This window comes from Synchiropus splendidus, chromosome 9, assembly GCF_027744825.2.
Source record: "Synchiropus splendidus isolate RoL2022-P1 chromosome 9, RoL_Sspl_1.0, whole genome shotgun sequence".
In the NCBI taxonomy this organism is placed as follows: domain Eukaryota; kingdom Metazoa; phylum Chordata; class Actinopteri; order Syngnathiformes; family Callionymidae; genus Synchiropus; species Synchiropus splendidus.
The window spans coordinates 20,215,669-20,232,616 of record NC_071342.1 but is presented as its reverse complement, the minus strand read 5'-3'; the positions used below and the strand labels follow the sequence as shown (position 1 = coordinate 20,232,616).

General features: G+C 44.2%; 1 protein-coding gene across 5 annotated transcripts in view; it reads right to left on the bottom strand.

Annotated features, from left to right (window-relative positions):
* Nucleotides 1-613: 613 nt before the first annotated feature.
* Nucleotides 614-16,948, bottom strand: part of cpeb3 (cytoplasmic polyadenylation element binding protein 3) — a 33,714-nt gene continuing 17,379 nt past the window's right edge. For 2 of the 5 annotated variants that reach the window (XM_053875559.1, XM_053875562.1), the window contains 7 exons: nucleotides 14,338-14,361; nucleotides 12,861-13,028; nucleotides 12,316-12,405; nucleotides 6,849-6,967; nucleotides 6,635-6,749; nucleotides 5,499-5,680; nucleotides 614-3,964 (listed from right to left, as the gene is read on the bottom strand). In XM_053875559.1, coding sequence (XP_053731534.1) covers nucleotides 3,737-3,964; nucleotides 5,499-5,680; nucleotides 6,635-6,749; nucleotides 6,849-6,967; nucleotides 12,316-12,405; nucleotides 12,861-13,028; nucleotides 14,338-14,361 — 926 coding nt within the window. In that variant the 3' untranslated portion in view covers nucleotides 614-3,736. The remainder of the gene's footprint in view (nucleotides 3,965-5,498; nucleotides 5,681-6,634; nucleotides 6,750-6,848; nucleotides 6,968-12,315; nucleotides 12,406-12,860; nucleotides 13,029-14,337; nucleotides 14,362-16,948) is intronic. The other 3 variants (XM_053875560.1, XM_053875563.1, XM_053875564.1) reach the window with 2 other exon arrangements.

The following is a 16,948-nucleotide window of genomic DNA, read 5'->3' as shown; positions in this document are numbered from 1 at the left end:
ACCCCAAGAAGTGTAGCAGAAGTACAGATAATACTCTCTCTCTCTCTCTCTCTCTCTCTATATATATATATATATATATATATAAATAATATTGAAATGCACATGGAATAATTCATTCATGTTACAGATACTTTAAAACAGTATTGTAAAGTATTTTCAGTGGCTGTTATTTGTTTGTGGCCATCTTGAGTTGGTTTTACTGCTTTTTCTAAGCAGTCTTTCATGTAGTAATGAGCAGCTGAACACGCTGAAGTGTCACCCTGGACAAACATCTTACACACACAATATTATAACACCGATATGTCTATTCCTTATAGAGTCCGAAGTTGAGGTGGGCTCAACTTGATTTTACGAAACATTGTCTTGACGCCTGGAATCTGCGAATGGAACGTATGCTCTGCGCGTGCTGTGCGCCGCTAGTCTGTAGGCAGTTTTTGAGGAGGTAGTCCAGACAGGAAGCAGTTCTTCAGCTATGTGGGAAACACCGTAAATAATCCTTCAAAAACATGATCAAATATTCTGGTTGCGGCCCACCAGCGTTCAGTTAACATTCCCCGTCATAAAGGCTCCCTTTCACGCACTCTTGGCTCCTCCTCCACCTCCTCCTCACTCTTGCTACGAATCACTATCTCATCAGCAAACACCATGGACGCTTCTTCCTCACTTCATCAGGCAACAGCGAGTTAAAAAAATCACAACTTGGATGTTCCATTCTGTCATTTTTATTTTATTGCCCATTCACTTGTTTACATTACGAATCACACAAACATCACCCCCCCCATTATTATTCATTATTATTGTGAGTGTTTTGCCCTCTAGTTGATTTTCACACTAATGTAAGCAACATCAGCGAATTAACACGTACAAGCGTAGCAATTCAAGACACTTTAGTAACAATATTACAAACATTTTTTTTGTTTCCAAAATGAAAAAAAGGTGAAGAAATGGAAAATATTTTTTTCTTCCAAAATAATTAAAATTAATTTAAGTAAAAATACAAAATAATATTAATGACATTGACCAGATATGAAATTTTCCGTCCAGAAGAAAAAATAAAACACGCACACACGCACACACACACACAAAATAAAAATATGTTGAACTCTTTTAGCAAAAAACTCTAGAAAATAATGAAAATTTCTCCGTACAAAGGCTACATCACTACTGGAGGGTACTAGCAGGTAAATACACAGTAGAAAATGATTTTTGTGAATCACGATGCTTCGCAATGAAAATAAATCTGCGATAAAGATTTGAGGCTTTTTTTTTTCCTTTTTTCTTTTTTTTCTACAAACGTACAAACAGTATTGCACATTACGACAAAGAATTTTAGCTATTAAAAAAACAGGGCTGATTCAAGTCTTGCATGAGTAAGAAGGCCACCAGTCTCTTGATGCACCTCGCGGGGCTGATTCTCATCCGGTCGGGAACTTCTTAAAAGGGTGCTGGGAAATTTAACCTCACGACGACTGATAATAAATACAGCAAATAAAGGAAAGGGGAAATGCATCAAGTTCAACCCTCCGCCGCAAATAATAAATCTCTGTCACGTGATGTCATTATATTAGTTATAAAGCTCCTTCGTTGTTAAAAAAAATAAATTCTGAAATTAAATTATTTCTCTTGAATTAAATTAATATATAGATAGATATATATATAGACTTTTTCAAAATCATCCGTACTAGGAAAGTCTCTCCTTGATTTCAAAATTGAGGTATTGCGAAAACGATCAGTCAGAAAAAACGTGCGTGGAAAACTCTGGTGAAAAGAGTAGTGCATTACAGATGAGAGAGAAACCAGTTTGAGTGGAGAGAGACAAAATCACTTCCTTTTTTGTGGGTAGAGAAACAGTTTACGACTAAAACCAGAAGCTAGCGTGGGCTCGACTCCGCCCCCTTTTGAGAGAAAAAAAAAAATCCTGGTAGGATTGTCCACAAAACCAGTGTAACTTCCCCCCCGCCCCCGCCCCACCCCGACCAAAGCAGCCATCGCTTCCTCGTCCAGTTTGAACTCTGCACCTCATTAAAATAAAAATATATATCTACTTTTTATTTGTCTTCCTATAGCAGGTTCGTAACTTCAAGCTTTGCAGGAAAAATTCAAAATAAAATCTGGAAAAAAAATAAAACAAAAAAAAAAAAAATCGGCGACTTTAGCTAGCACCTCCCGCCCGTCCTGTACGAAGTGTGCGGAGCTCGGGTTGCTTCAGTGAACCCGAGGACACGAGAGCTTTTCTTCCGCCTGAGCTCGCGACGTCCACACCGACATTGAAAACGTGACTCCAACACGACAGAGTTCCGACTACAGTGTTTACGAGATTTGAAAGTTTCTAATTCGCTGACACAGAAACACGCCTTTTTACTTGATTATTAAATTTCCGTACACCAGTAAATGTCGGTAAAAGGTAGGCGATGAACAATAACGTAAATTAGACGAAACCGAAACCCGTCGCGTCACGACTTTTTTTAGCGTTAGTCTGTGTATTTCGTGGACAGAAATTCAGCAAAAATGCTTTCATGATTATTATTATAAATGAACTGATCAAGCATTGTATGTTTAAAAAACAAAAAACGTTACGTGAACATGAGCAGCTCCTACGTCGCAGTGGGTCGTTCCATTTGTACAAATGAAATGCACCTTGTAGTTAAAATACTTCTTGCCTGAAGTTTCTTTTCTAAATAAAAACCTCAAAATACACAGACTAAAGAGTAAAACTCTGTTATTCGTCACTGTCAAGCTTATGTCCCGATGAACTACGACATTTGGCCGTCAGCGTAAACAACGGTGGCCGCGCTTCTTTGTTAGTCGAGAGGAGGTTACAGGTGCAAGTGTGTGTACAAGAGAACATTTATACGTGTGCGTTCACTATCTACGAAGTTTCACAGGACTTCTATGTCGGACGTTGACGACGGTAAAAGCGTATCACAGTTCTAGGCAGACCTAACTACGTACGGTAGAAAAAAATTGCACAATTATATCAACAATCACTGCAAAAATAGTACTTCAGCTATCTAGACGGTTGTTATGGTCATTTCTTCGACGCGTCGGTTGCCGCCCGTCTGTGCAAACATCGTACATGTATCGTATTGCATGCAGCCACCTGGTTGAAATAAACATGCAGCCAAGACGGGACCCCGCCCCCCATCCACCCACTGACCAAACCGCGGGTCCGAAGGTGGCGCCAGGTCGTGACGTTAGCAGCAAAGCTGTGGCAGCATCGACACAACACTGGATTATTATCGAAAACAAAAACCTCCAGAGCAAACTGCATATGAGGTACAACTACTATCAAAATCTGGATGTGATGTTCGGACCGGCGGCCCGCTACGCGTCAGTCTGTGCTACATGTTGTGGCGCCACCTAGCTTGCACTTCCTTTGGTAATAGTGTTGTGGGGCGGCGTAGCTACTGCTTTGCGATAAGTGCATGCTCCTCTTCTACATCAGCGTTCTAAAAAGGTACAGAACCAAAATATATATTACTTTTTTAAATATCTCCGTGAGCGGAACTGAAAGCAGCCGGACGAAGCCTTCTGTGAATCTTTGTGCTGAAAGTGCAAATTTGAAGCGTTCCACCCCCCTCTCCCCCGCAGGTTGGAGGTAGGGGGGCAGAGTGGTGAGAGCGAAGTCCCGTCCTGGATTTATTTCCGTCAAGGTAGCAGGGTGGACTGTAGGTGGCGCTAGGGTGGCAGGAGATTCTCTTCATGGTTTTTTTTGTTTGGGGGGCGCGTGGTGGTTTCAGCTCCAGCGGAAGGACACGTGTCGCGGGCGATCGCCGCCTTCTTTCACCAGCGGCTTGTGGAACTCCCGGCCGGCCCGCGAGTGGATGCTGGCCCAGCAGAACTCGCAGTAGTACTGCAGGCAGGTGACGTTGGCGCAGAAGAAGGGGGCGAACTTGCCGCCGCAGCGAGCGCCCTGACACTCGTCACACATCTGGTCGTCCAGCACGTATGGCTTCACCTCCACCTGAGGAGACGGACGAAGCAGAAGAAGCTTCAGCCAGCGCCACCTGGCTGGTGTGGAGCAACAATACAAACAGCAACAATCTGACGGCAGGTGACGGCGGATCCAAACCTGCTAAAAATAAAAGCGAGATCGAAAGCAGGACTGAAATGAAGTTGACCGACAGCCAGGAGACGTCAGAGCCCCGTCACCATGGAGACGCCGCATGAGAAGATGCTAACCTTGTCATTAGCAGCGCAAATCAGAGGTTAGCAGACTTCCAACAAGTCTCGGAGCGTCACTCGGAACAATCCGGACTGAGACGACCTTGGAGCTGCAGCTTGCTGCCGGCCTGCGTTTAGCACCTTCCAGTTGTGTTTGTCATATGATTTACACATGTGTTATTTGTGCACGTGTCTGGGGGAGAGGAAGTAAGCAGGAAAGTAACAGTGGAAAATGTTTAGAGCAGGAGTCGGGAACCTTTCTGACAGAGAGCCAAAAAACCCACATATTAAAAAAAAAAAAAAAATATATATATATATATATATATATATATATATATATATATGAGAGAGAGAGAGAGAGAGAGAGTTTTTAAAATATTTTAAAAATATGTTTTTAAAATACTTTTTACATAAAGTTACACTATAATAATAAATAATATATTATATATTATATATATATTATATATAAAGTATGTTTTGTTTATTTTATTTGTTTATTTATATATATATATATATATATATATATATATATATATATATATATATATATATATATATACAACATTAAAATAATCAAATAATATTTAAAATAATAATAATAAATAATAACAAAAACAAAAATGGCCACTTAAATGTCAATAAAACACCTGTAACTTCATTGGTCTGATGTGACAAGGCGCCATCTAAGCAGCATGAAGATAATAATATAGAGATAATAGAGATCAACGACTGTGACTGGTTGACTGGGCTGCAGAGCGTCATGGGAAGTCACCGTAACCGAGCTTGCTGTTGAGAGTGATAGCACCTCACGTGCCCCGTGATTTACCGACGTGGAACACAGTCAAAGAAACTGTGGTGTTAGTGTGTTAGTGTTTGAAAACTGGTCACGTTGGTCCTCACAACTCTGCATTTATCGCTTGCTGTAAACTGATTTCCCAGGCAGATACGACAGCAGCACCTTTTCTCTGGATCAGCCTCGTACCTTAGCCAAAACATTGTTTGTGACCTGAGCTGGACGGAGCATCCGCTAACAACCACCTTTTTCTGGAGCGACTCATCCCACTGCAATTGAGTGTGTAGCCAAAATAAGCATTCGGCGGCGGCGCGGCACGGCTGGACACGCACGTATAGGAGCGCCTATAATTAACCCGCCTCGCGTGTCTGCCGCTGAAACATCTGTGGCGACGCCAGCAGCACAGCCATTACACAGCCCTCCATTATCCAGAGCGAGCGCCGGGACGTTGCACCCACCATGATGAGTCGCGGGGCACTTCCGGCATCTCTGCGGCACTCGTCGTCAGATTGTAAGAAAAGAAAGGCACGGACTCGCTCACCCTTTTGTCAATGTCGTTGTGCTGCAGCTGTACAAAGCGTGCGCTGATGGCGGCGATGTAGCTCTGCTGGTTGGAGAAGGCAACTCGCCCGGCGCCCTTGGGATATTTCAGCTCCGGATCAGTGTCGATGCCGGCGTAGCAAACACCCCCGTACAGCCGGTCCATGATCATCGCCAGCTCCACTGCAACACAAGGAGACGGAATCATTTGGCAGGGAGAGAGACAAGTGTGACTCACAACTGCAACACAAAACACTTCAAAACACAACACTTCATCATGACTGACTGGTGCATCTCATCCATCCACCAACCTATGTGCCGCAGAAGCAACAGAATTTGAAATAGCTTCGTGCTACTGATTGGCTTATGAGGCTTCACGAAACAGTGTCCTTTTTTTCAGAGCTCAGTAGGTGGCGCTCTTGGTTTAAAAATGAGGTGAAGTCTCATTTAAATGGCTGTTAAAACTGAATGAATTTTGAGCAGTGACTGCCACGTAGTGGCCTCTGAAAAGGAGGAGATTGTTTCATGAAGCCTCAAAAGCTCCTCACGCCAAAACTCGCTACCGACTCTGACAAAAAGGAAGGAACGAAACGCCCCCAGTGGACAGTGACCCTTCATTTCTGCTGCGCCATTTCTTTCATTTCTTTGAATGTCAATCTTCAAGTCCTTCCTTCGCTATCGCTAAAAAGGCTCTCCACAGCTCAAGAGCTAGGGGTTAGCTTAAAAAAGGGCAAGTTAGCTTCTACGGGGAACAGGGAATGGAATGGTTGCCCACAGATAGGGCCCACATTTGCAGTCGGACCAACTTGTCTGCGATAAAAATATGGTCTTCAACGCAGCGAGGCAGAAAATACAAAGGTTCACGAATTGCTGCAGAAATTGTGAGTCAAATCCACACTGACTCAAAGTCGAATGCAGAGACATCTGTTGCCAAAGTCCTCCTCCAATCATTGCAAAAGCAGCTTAGCTGGTATAATTAGCAGCACGACAGGGGCTTTTCATTACGACACAAATACTTGACATGAGGACCACTTGGCACGCCTCCCGGAAACCAGAGTCCGGGATTTGCATTTGCATTTGCATTTGCTTCCGACACGCCAGGCGTCCGGCCAGTGGGGCGGAAGATGGGCGACCCACCTGCACGCAGGGGTCTGGGTACGCCTCCCACGAAGATGGTCTTGCGCGGGTCCAGCGGCTGGGAGCCATCCATGACAAAATCACTATCGCTTAGATTCCAGGGACGGATTTGAACCTGAGAACCGTTGGGAGAAGCAGAAGAGGGATGCACTTCTCAGTCAACGCAGATTACAAGGAGTGATTCCTTCTGAGTTTGCGTCCTGAAAGGTCTCACCGGTTTGTCTTTGATGGTAGGACTGGACACACACAAGTAGAGCTTGTTGTCCTCTTCGATGCAGGCGTCGATGAGGGCCTGGACCGAGGTCTCCTCCTGGAACAGCAGGAAGGCGTAGCCTAAAGAGGACAGAGGAAAGAGGGATGAGTTGAACCCAGGGTCAGCATCTTTACCTTCATATGTGGAGCATCCTCAGGCCACCTTTAAAGTGAGGTGCAAACCAGTCCGGTGAAGTCCCGTCCATGAACACAACATCAGGCGAACCCTTCCCCCTCAACTGCTACAAATCCCCCTCCAACTGCACGGGATCATACCGCCACTCCTACGGAGGAAAGGTAGCTCATACCCCTGAAGGACAGTTGGAAGTTTAAAGAGGGAACCAATGGGCTCTTGGACCCGAAGTCCATTGAAATAAAAGGGAATTATTTAAACACGACAGCGAAGGAACAGCATCTGTCTGTGTGATGCTCCGACGTCGGTCCTCTGGGTGAGATACCTCCTCTAAAAGTGGGCTAATCGTCACATGACTAATCCCTTTAATTTCTTCCCATCTCCACAAGGGGAAATAACCTCCAGTTCTATGTCCTCAATCTGCCGCTGCGCTCCCGCAACAGCTCCTATTAAGAGGCTCCTGAAGGAGCCATGCAAAATTGATCACGCCGACGTTCTGCCGGGTCTCGGGCAGGGTTTTTCTTGGTCGGTGGAGAAGCCACTGTGTCTCCAGTGAATTATTGAGGATGGAGAATGGTGACCTGATCCAAGGTCATCGCTCTTAAGTGGTTTGAATCAGCGGCTGCATCCATCAACGGTGCTCCAGGGTCGAGGAGGAAAAGTGGCTCCGATTTATGAGCCCGGAACTTTAACGCACGTTTCACAGTCTCACCACGAGGGTTCACATCGCCAGATGAAAACTGTGGAAAGTTTGGGCACAAAAAATGTGACAGGGAGAATGTCACAGGTGAAGAAGACCACCAGTGAGGTCCACGAGTAGGGAGACGGTATTTTATGACCGTCCTTGCTTGATCTTATGAGGCGGACAGCAGAAACGCCATGTTCGTCATTTAACGTTAAAAAAAATCTTGATTTTTGCCTCGACTTCTTCACCTCTCCGACTGTTTTACTGTCACTGTTTTCCAAAGTGCCAGCGGCCACCAGGTCATGGAATTAAAAACTCAGTACCTGACAAACACATAGTCGCATGGAAATGGAAAATGTGCAACTGCCATGTTTTCTGAGGGGAAAGAAGAGAACAACCTGAGTCGGCAGCAGAACCAGTCAACTGTGGTATGCGGACGAAGTGTGTGTGTGTGTGTGTGATGGAAAAGAGCATCAAAGGAAAAGCCCAACAAAGACGAAGTGGAAAAGCAGGTGAATCAGAAGGCATAAGTGAGAGTGTGTTCAACAGCTGTCGCCCAGTGAGACACAGCTTGAGCATATGTGCGTGTGTGTGTGTGTGTACTTGTGTAGCTATACCTGTGGGGACCAATTCTTGGAAACACATTCTCGTGTGTGGACCTTTTGCCAGTCCCCACGTGGTTACGCCTCAGTTTGAGGGTGAAAATTTCAAAACAAAAAAGGTCATTGTAATTGACTTTAAGTTTGGTTCAGAGTCCTGGTTAAGGTGAGCCCTTTGTTCTGGAGGGTTAGGTTTAGGGTGAGAGGCTGGGGAAAGGGTTATGGCAATAAGAGGTCCCCACAAGGGTAGTGACACAAAGCATGTGAGTGTACATGTTACTTTGAAGTGAATCCTTACCACAGAAAAAGGATTATTCTGATTTTTAAATCCGATGGTAGAGTACAACTACAAGCAAAGAATTAAAAATAAAAACACAAAAATATAGATTTGTAATTTAAGCAGACAGATGAAGTTCAGTCAACTTGTCTTGTATCTTATGTTTCCATTTTATGTGATATAACTGACTTGTTTTTTTCATTATAACTAAATGCTGCTTTCACTCCTCACGGAGCAGCAACACACCGTTTCTGTTCTACTTTTATAAAGATACTTTTCACTTTTAATCATTTAGCAAAATAAATGATGACATTTTAAACCTAAAAGCCACTAAATTGTTGAGATTTCAACTCTCCAGTGTCACCTTCCTCTTCAAGAAAGTCCGTCCTTCCCTCAGTCTATCCCTCCATCACTATCCATCACTTCCTCTTCCTCTCCGAAACCATCCTCCAACGGTCGCTGAATTGAGGTCGTCATCAGTGAGAAGTAAAGCATGACGCGTCAGCGCCGGTCGGCAGCTTAGTGCAGCTCGGAGGAGAGAACAGAGTGTACCATCACTGGAGGCAGGAAAGAGGGAAGGCGACAGAGAGGCGGACGGCTCAGACAGAAGGAGAGCCAGAGCAGGAAGCCAGAGTTCAAATAGAAACGGGAGGAGACAGGTGCTTCAGAGGAGGTGGTGCAAGACAGCCACTTCCTGTCGTGCCACGCTCCATTACACACCGCAAACGCCATAAAAGCTGGGGCTGCCGCCGCGTCACGCCGACCCATCAGTTCGCAGCGCAGTCGCTAAGTGACTTCACGGAAAACAGAGGGGCTCTAAACTCAAGGCCGAGCCCAGTCTCTTTATTTCCCCCTCAATAAAAGAGTGGAAAGAAAAGCCCACGATAATCGGCCACACAACACAGTAGTAGAGAGTGGATGTGAGTCCATCTCATTCACAATGTGTTGGGTTTATTCGCTTAGTCTGCAGCTCTAAAAACCCATGCAGCGCCAACTGTACCACCACAAGGTGCACTACAGACCGACGTTGCTGCAACCTAGTGAGCAGGACTGAACCGATTTACATTTAAAGCTACAAATTAGTTCAGACATAGTTTTTAGTTAAATTATAGTGATGCAAACCATAAAAATTAAGTTTGGAATTTGTATACAATTTCGTTTATCATATATTAAATTCTATATTCTATCATATTAACATACACATAAAGCTAAATGAATCACTTGAGCAAGAAAAAAATACATTGATAAATGAAATGTATTTCTTATTTCTTTATACATAGAAAATTCATATATCTGGAAAACAGGAGAGCACAAATAAAATTAAAAAAAATTAAATATGGTTTCGTAATTCCAGAGTGAGCATGAAGTATAAAATAGACATTTAAATATAAACACATTTTTACAAAAGCATAATAACAAAAAACCTTAAAACTGGAACATGACATTTCAACGTCCTTGGTAATATAAATATTTTAAAGGGTAATAAAAGACAAAAAATCTTCATTGAGAATTTTTTTTTATATCATACAGCATAATGAAAATATTTTTAAGAGGGTGTGAAAGTGTATTTATTTCCCCCAATAAAAGAGTTATTGTGAGCTGACTGATGTTGATGCTCTGAGCTCCATGTACATAGCCGGGTAAGGCAGGGCTACATATGTCTGGTTGGTAGTTGTATTTTAACTGTGCAGTATAGCGATGTTTGACCTCTTTTGGATGGGACTTGGGTCCATTTCCGGTCCGTCGGGGTGAGTTTTAGCAAAAAATAAATAAATAAATTGCGATCTTTTATACGTAGCTTGACTAACACCTGTACTCCCACTGACACACTGTGGCCAAAATGTGTGTGCACCCATTTATATGCCATCATTGGGTGATGATGTCACTATCAGAAAATAATGGGGACCAAAAAAATGAGCATCAACAATCCGCCCTCATCTGTTTCTGTATCTTAACTAACTAAACTATAGAATCATCAAGAGACTCAAAGTAGAGCCGCTGCTCCTTGAAAATCGGATCGGCCTTCGTGAGGTGTGAGGGTTAGATCTAGGACTCACTAGAAATATCGACCACGGTGCTCCTCAAGATAAGGGACCCGTCTGGAGATGGGAATTCTGGAACTTTCATCTCAACCTGTTAAACTCTTGGCTCGAGGGCCCAATCTGGACCCGGAAGTCTTAGCTAGCGCGTGGTCGAGCGAGACCAGGCCACTAGAGGCGCAGAGTTTTCGCCACCGCTGAGCCTGATGCTGGTGTTCAACACATTCAGCAGTCTTGTCTTAAAGTGCAAGTTCACAAACAGAGGCGGAGCTGCAGCCCCAAAAGATCGGAGCAATTTCCCTTCTGTGTGTTTCAGGGAGTCAAGTTGGACGCATACGATGACATGGATATGAGTTCTGCGATTAGTTCCACATGTCTCCTCCTCTCCCGTGTCTGCATCCTCCAGCTGCTGTAAGCTCATTCATTCCCCTAAAAGGATGTTTCTTTTTTTTTTTTTTTTTTTTCGGCTGCCGGCTGCAGGCCTAAGTAGAGCCAAAAGCTATTCAAAATAATCCTTCCAATATAGAAAAATGAGAACAAGCGGGGGGGTTGGAGAGCCCGGCGGAGGCTTTCAGAGTTCCTCCAAACGCACGGCGCTACCATCTGCATGAAGAATGTCTGTTATTTCCACGCTCGTAATGTTGCACAGAAGAGCCGTCGAGCCAAGAGCTAGTGATGTAAGCAGCCGGGGAAAGATTAGACTCAGGGCTGCTGCTCTGAAGCAGCAAATATCCTCCCAGAGGCCGCAGCAGACGCTCGCGAGGCTGTTCTTCATCGTAAAATGATTCATGTCATTCTGACGAAAAACAGAAATAAAAACACGATTGCATATAAAAATAAGGCAGAACACGACTAGCTGCTCAAATTTAAATATTTATTTCGACGGTGTTTTTACTTAAATTATAGTGAGGTAAATCATAAAAATGAAGAATTTCATTTATCATATATTAAATTCTATATCAAAATAACAATTTGAGGAACAAAAAAATACATGGATAAATTAAATCTGAAGTTGAATTATACATAGAATATGCATATATATGGAATACAGGTAAGCACATATATAAAATAAATAAATATGGTGTTGTAGTTCCAGAGTGAGCATTAAGTACAAATATAAATAATTTTTTACAAAAGCATAATAACAAAAAAAACATAAAAGTGGTACAATACGCAATTATTAATTTTAATGTCCTTGGTAATATAAATATTTTAAAAGGTATTAAAAGACAATAAATCTTCATTGGGAAAAAAAGATATATATATTATACAGAATAATGAATGAATATTTTTAAGAGGGTGTGAAAGTGTATTATAAATCTGAGATGTTTCACGTATGTATCGCACTTAATATCATATCTATACATAATATTTATATACAAGTCAAAATTTTATATTTCACCATAAAACATAACTTTGATTTGAATTTTTTTTTAATCTAATGAAGCATAATATTTTAATATTACTACTCGCCTTTGATGCAAAAGTGAAAAGTATATATATACATTTCAAAAATCCCCTGGGACCTATATAAATACCATATATATAAACAATAACACCAGAAACCAGCACACTTCACCGGTGGTCCATGTGTGAGGATCACAGCCGGAGGCTTCTCATACAAACATCCACTCCACATGAGCAAGAACTTGGTTGTAAAGTGAGGCGCAGAGCTCAGGTTTACTGGTGCCGTTACCTTTAGGTGGGAAGTAGGATTTGCTCTCCGCCTTGTGCGGCCAGTCCACCACCAGGTGACCATAGCGACGGAAGCTGTTGGTGATCTCTTCTGCGGAGGGTCAGCGAGGAAGACAGATTTCAATCCAAAGTGCACAGATCATGTGACCTCTCTTACAGTCATGTCCATAAAACGCTTGTGGTTGTGTGGTCATGTGACTTTGTCTGGTATCAACAACATGATTGAGATCAGATGTTCAGGAAGAGGCTCCCAAATCAATCATAAATATCAAATTCCTTCCTATGTATTATACATGACTCACTCAGACAGCACCTGAACACATCAGCCCTCATCTGGCGCGGAGGCTTTTACTAAGCTGATGTTTCCAGAGAAGCGTGTGAAAACAGTGACGCTTAAAAGCAAAGACACGGCAGCAACCAAGTGGATCGGATCACATTTTCGTTTTATGATTTTCACCGTGATTTATCACTTGTGCGATTCAGAACTTTGAGCTGAGATGATGCGTTCAGGGTCCTTGACAACCGGCCAAACCGTTTTTCATTTACCTTCGTCTATATCGGGCGGCAGACCCCCGACGAAGACTTTCCGGGAGTAGCGCTCCATCCGCTCGCCGTTCTGACACCGGGTGGGAGAGTTCAGGCCCGGCGTCAGAGACGGGTCTCCGTGGCCGTCGTCCAGGAAACCGTCTTCGAAGGGGAAAAGGCAGGAGCGACCTGAGAGAGGCAGGTGAGGGTCAAGCAAGGTGCCACACTACACTTGAAACCATTTCCTCTCCATGCACATTTCTCTCATCCATCAAGTCTCAGTAGCTCCATTGAGACAAAAAAAAAGAAAACACTGGTCAGTGGCTGCGTCCACACGACCATGTTTTTATCTCTGCCATGCAGGTTATGTTTTCGTCAGCGTTGGTTTAACTGTTCGCGTTCCAAATAACTTGACAAGTAATATCCAGGAAATATTTAGAAGGATATTTTGTCTTTAGGAGATGGTGTTGAGGGGGGTGGACTGAAGCTGCTTGGCGGAGGTATGCGCTTGCCAAGTGCTTCTCTAGTTCAGCGTTTTTCAACCGGGGTGGTGTCAGGTGTGTCGTGGGGAAATGATCCAGTTTCACCTCATGTGTCTGGAGACAGAGGCGGGCGATATGATGACATTAAATCATGGCAATGAGAAGGTGTCGAGGAGCAACCAAGGTGAGGAGATCACATGGATTCTGTGACATTCTTTCTCTCCACTCTACTGTAGAGCTCCAGTGTGTTGATGCGCTGATCTGTCCGTCAGTCAAAGCAGCGCTGCTGTGGTGCGCGGCGCTCCTCTTCCCACACACTCACAGCCAAGAAGCCGCTCACATGCGCAACTTCCAGCTGTTTTAAAAGCTGATGCGCCTCTAACTTGACCACACACTTTCACCACAGAACCATGGAGGGAGGGAGGGAGGGATCCTTGTCGGAGCCGCCACCAGGCCAAAGACTGTCTGCATCACAGAGCTAACAGAGCTAACCTGGCGTTTCACTTCTAAAATTCATTGATACTCATGGACTGTCAAAGTTTGCTTTGTGGTTTCAAAGTTGGCGAAAAACTGCACAACAAAATAAATGTGCTCCAAAATGTGAGGAGAGAAAGAATCATTGTTTTTATGAAGCAAGTTCAGGAAAATAATGCTAAAAACTATATAAAAATCTAAACCGTTATTTAAAGTAAGTAAATAAATAAATAAATCACAGTATATGTCACCATATTGCCCGCCTCTTTCTGGACACATTTGAAACAAATACATTTTCTGCAATTTGTTTCTGCAAATATCCTGGCAAGTGTGAGTGTCAGTAGCTACAGTTTTTCACAAATAATTTTTATTTTTTAAGCACAAGTGCGCTTTGGCCCAGGTTCCTTTGGTGGGGATTGTTTCTAGAAGTTTAGAAGAAGGTTGAAAAACACTGCTCTGGGTGATCATATAATTCAGTTTTTATTACAATATCATTAAGTAAGATATCAAGCAGAACCCTGTCAGTCAGTGCAACACGTTACCTCGTCTGCGGCCAAAACTTCGAGCTGGTCATCAGAACAGAGAGGAGGGAGACAGAGGGGAGACAGAGGGTCAGAGCAGGAACACACAGAAGGAAGAGTCACACATGGACTTTGGAGAAATCAAACCAGGATCCTCTCTAAGACGGACAACAATGAGGCAAGAGAATTGTTGGAGATGATTCACGTCTGGCAGCCGACCTCCTGCATCAGTTGCCCAGGCACGGTGAGGTCTTATCCGCCGACACGGTCGAGATATCTAGCAGCATAATGCGACGCCTCATCGCCGGAGATGGTAATCTGGGCTCAATGAGCCGGCGGTGGCTCGCGTCCGTGCTAATCTTCTGCGAACATTGGCAAATGAGGCCATGAAGCGGGTGCACGCGGCGCTCAGGGCCGGCCCGGTTAGCTATCGTCACGGCCGCGGTGAAATATTAAGAGGTTCTGAGCGCAGCCCCCGGCAGCCGGTGGAAACTTCCCACGCAGGACGGTAAAGTGGGCGGCTGCAGCCCCAGGGCAAGCGCCGAGGCCGAGGTCAGCTCTTCTTCCACGTGAGATTCAGACACTTCACTCTCATCGGAACCTTTCCTCAAAACACACAGCTAGTGTAGCTTCACACTCAGCAGGAGAGGGAAACCGATCAGTCTCCAAGGAGAGACTCCAGCTTCCAACACTAATAAGGTTCCATGAGGGTCTTGCTGTGCCCCGCTATCTGTCCTGGAATAAATTGTCCGCTCGCCTCTTTAACTTTTCATTACATGGAGCTCCATTTTGGGGAGAAACGGGGTGCAGAGACGCGTCACCTAGCAACGAGGGGGACCAGAGGAAACCGGGCCTCAGAGAGGCAACGGGAGAGGGCGAAGAAGGAGACTTTTAAGTGAGTTTAAAAGCAGATTCCTCCGGGCACCGCGGCTCTTCAAAGAGTGGGGACACTTTCCTTCTCACCCCCATCAGGGAAGTTACGCAGCCTGGAGCCACAAAGCTGATGAAGAAGCTCAGAGTTTCAGTTGTATCCTTATCTGTGCGGTTGTGACAGATCCTGGGAGATGCTGGCAGAGGCGCGCTTGTCTTGCTGTAATCCCATGACACCACAGTTTTACTTCAAACACGACGCCTTTCCCGACAATGAAGACGGATGGAAGCAAAAAGAAAGTGCCGCTGTGAGCAGCTTGTTATTCTTTCAGTGACGGTTTTGCTGGATTAAGATTTAATAGCTAAGGTTCTAAAAATAGATTTTTTTTTTTCTTTATTTGATCATGGGACGTTTTTTTTTTCCAGACAACTTACCAATATCAAACTAAAATTTGTTATTTTATTCTTTTGTTTTGTGACACATTTGTGTTTTACTTTTAAGAGTATTATACTAATAAGATGAAGTAATGCTGATCTAATATTCACATTTTAGATGAATTGAAAAATATACTACTGCTGCGACAACAGCTAGTAATACTCACAATTTCAACGATTTAACAATGATAAAATCCTTACCAAATGCTCATACATTTAATGTGGCTTTCAATTGGCCCCATCCTGCAGGGGGCAGCACTGAGCCCCGCGTTAGTGTGGCAGGAACCTCACTTCAACGTCAACAGGCGCTGGGACACTGAGGGAATTCTAATCTGGCACGCTGCAGTATTTTGGGGAGCTCTATTTACGGGTCAACTGTGGTGAGAGGTCTGTCCGGGTTTACGGTGTCAGGGAAGCCACGGTTCTGCAAAGCCTATGGTGGGCAAATTCCTTCGACACCACATGGTCAACAGCTCCTTTTTAGACGATTTATCAGTTATTCCGGGTGTAAGCAGTCGCCGTGCAAAGAGCACTGAAGGCTCCAGGATGTAATATCGCAGTAACACCTGATGTCCGGAGCCTGAAGTGGCTGACCAGCCATTCCACATTGAAACTCAACACATGCTGAGAAGCGGCTGGAGACGTCACCGTTAAAACAAGCAAACCAAACCGAAGGCACGCGGGTTTAAATATAAAGCAAGGAGTAGGGTGACTGGAAGACTCCTGCAAGTCATTGACCCTCCCTCAGAATCCTGAAACGACGAGTGGGAAATCTCACCTGACTTGCGGAACATATTTTTATCTAGCAGAGGGGCAACAACTGAGCCTCGCTGAGCTACACCTTAACCCCCTCAAGGCTGATAACAAAGTACACAACGCTCCATGTGTGAAGTGGCACATGTCGGGACATGATACGTGTTTGCTGACTGTTGCTAATCACATGGCCTCACACGTCCTTTCTGGTCCCATGCACAGTGTCTATGGTCTCAGTCGCTTTCTGTTAAAAAAGCAGATATGGACTTCAACTAACTAGAAGCGCTCTTTGACTGTTGCAGTGCCTCATGAGGCTTGATGTGAGCGCGTTTGGAGGATTTTCCTGAGAGGGTCATTTGTTTGAGATTTCAGGAGCGTTGAGGACCACATGGAATTATCATCGATAACGTCGACAACAACAATTTGTTGACGTCAAAATCTGTGCGTCAATGTGTCGTGTCGCTGTCGGTGTAAACACACATGAGCCGCAGGATGGGCATCGAGAACTGGTTGTCATTCAGACACCATGGTAGAATGATGAAAGAGTGTTCCGTGTTTGGTCTTGAGCTTGAGC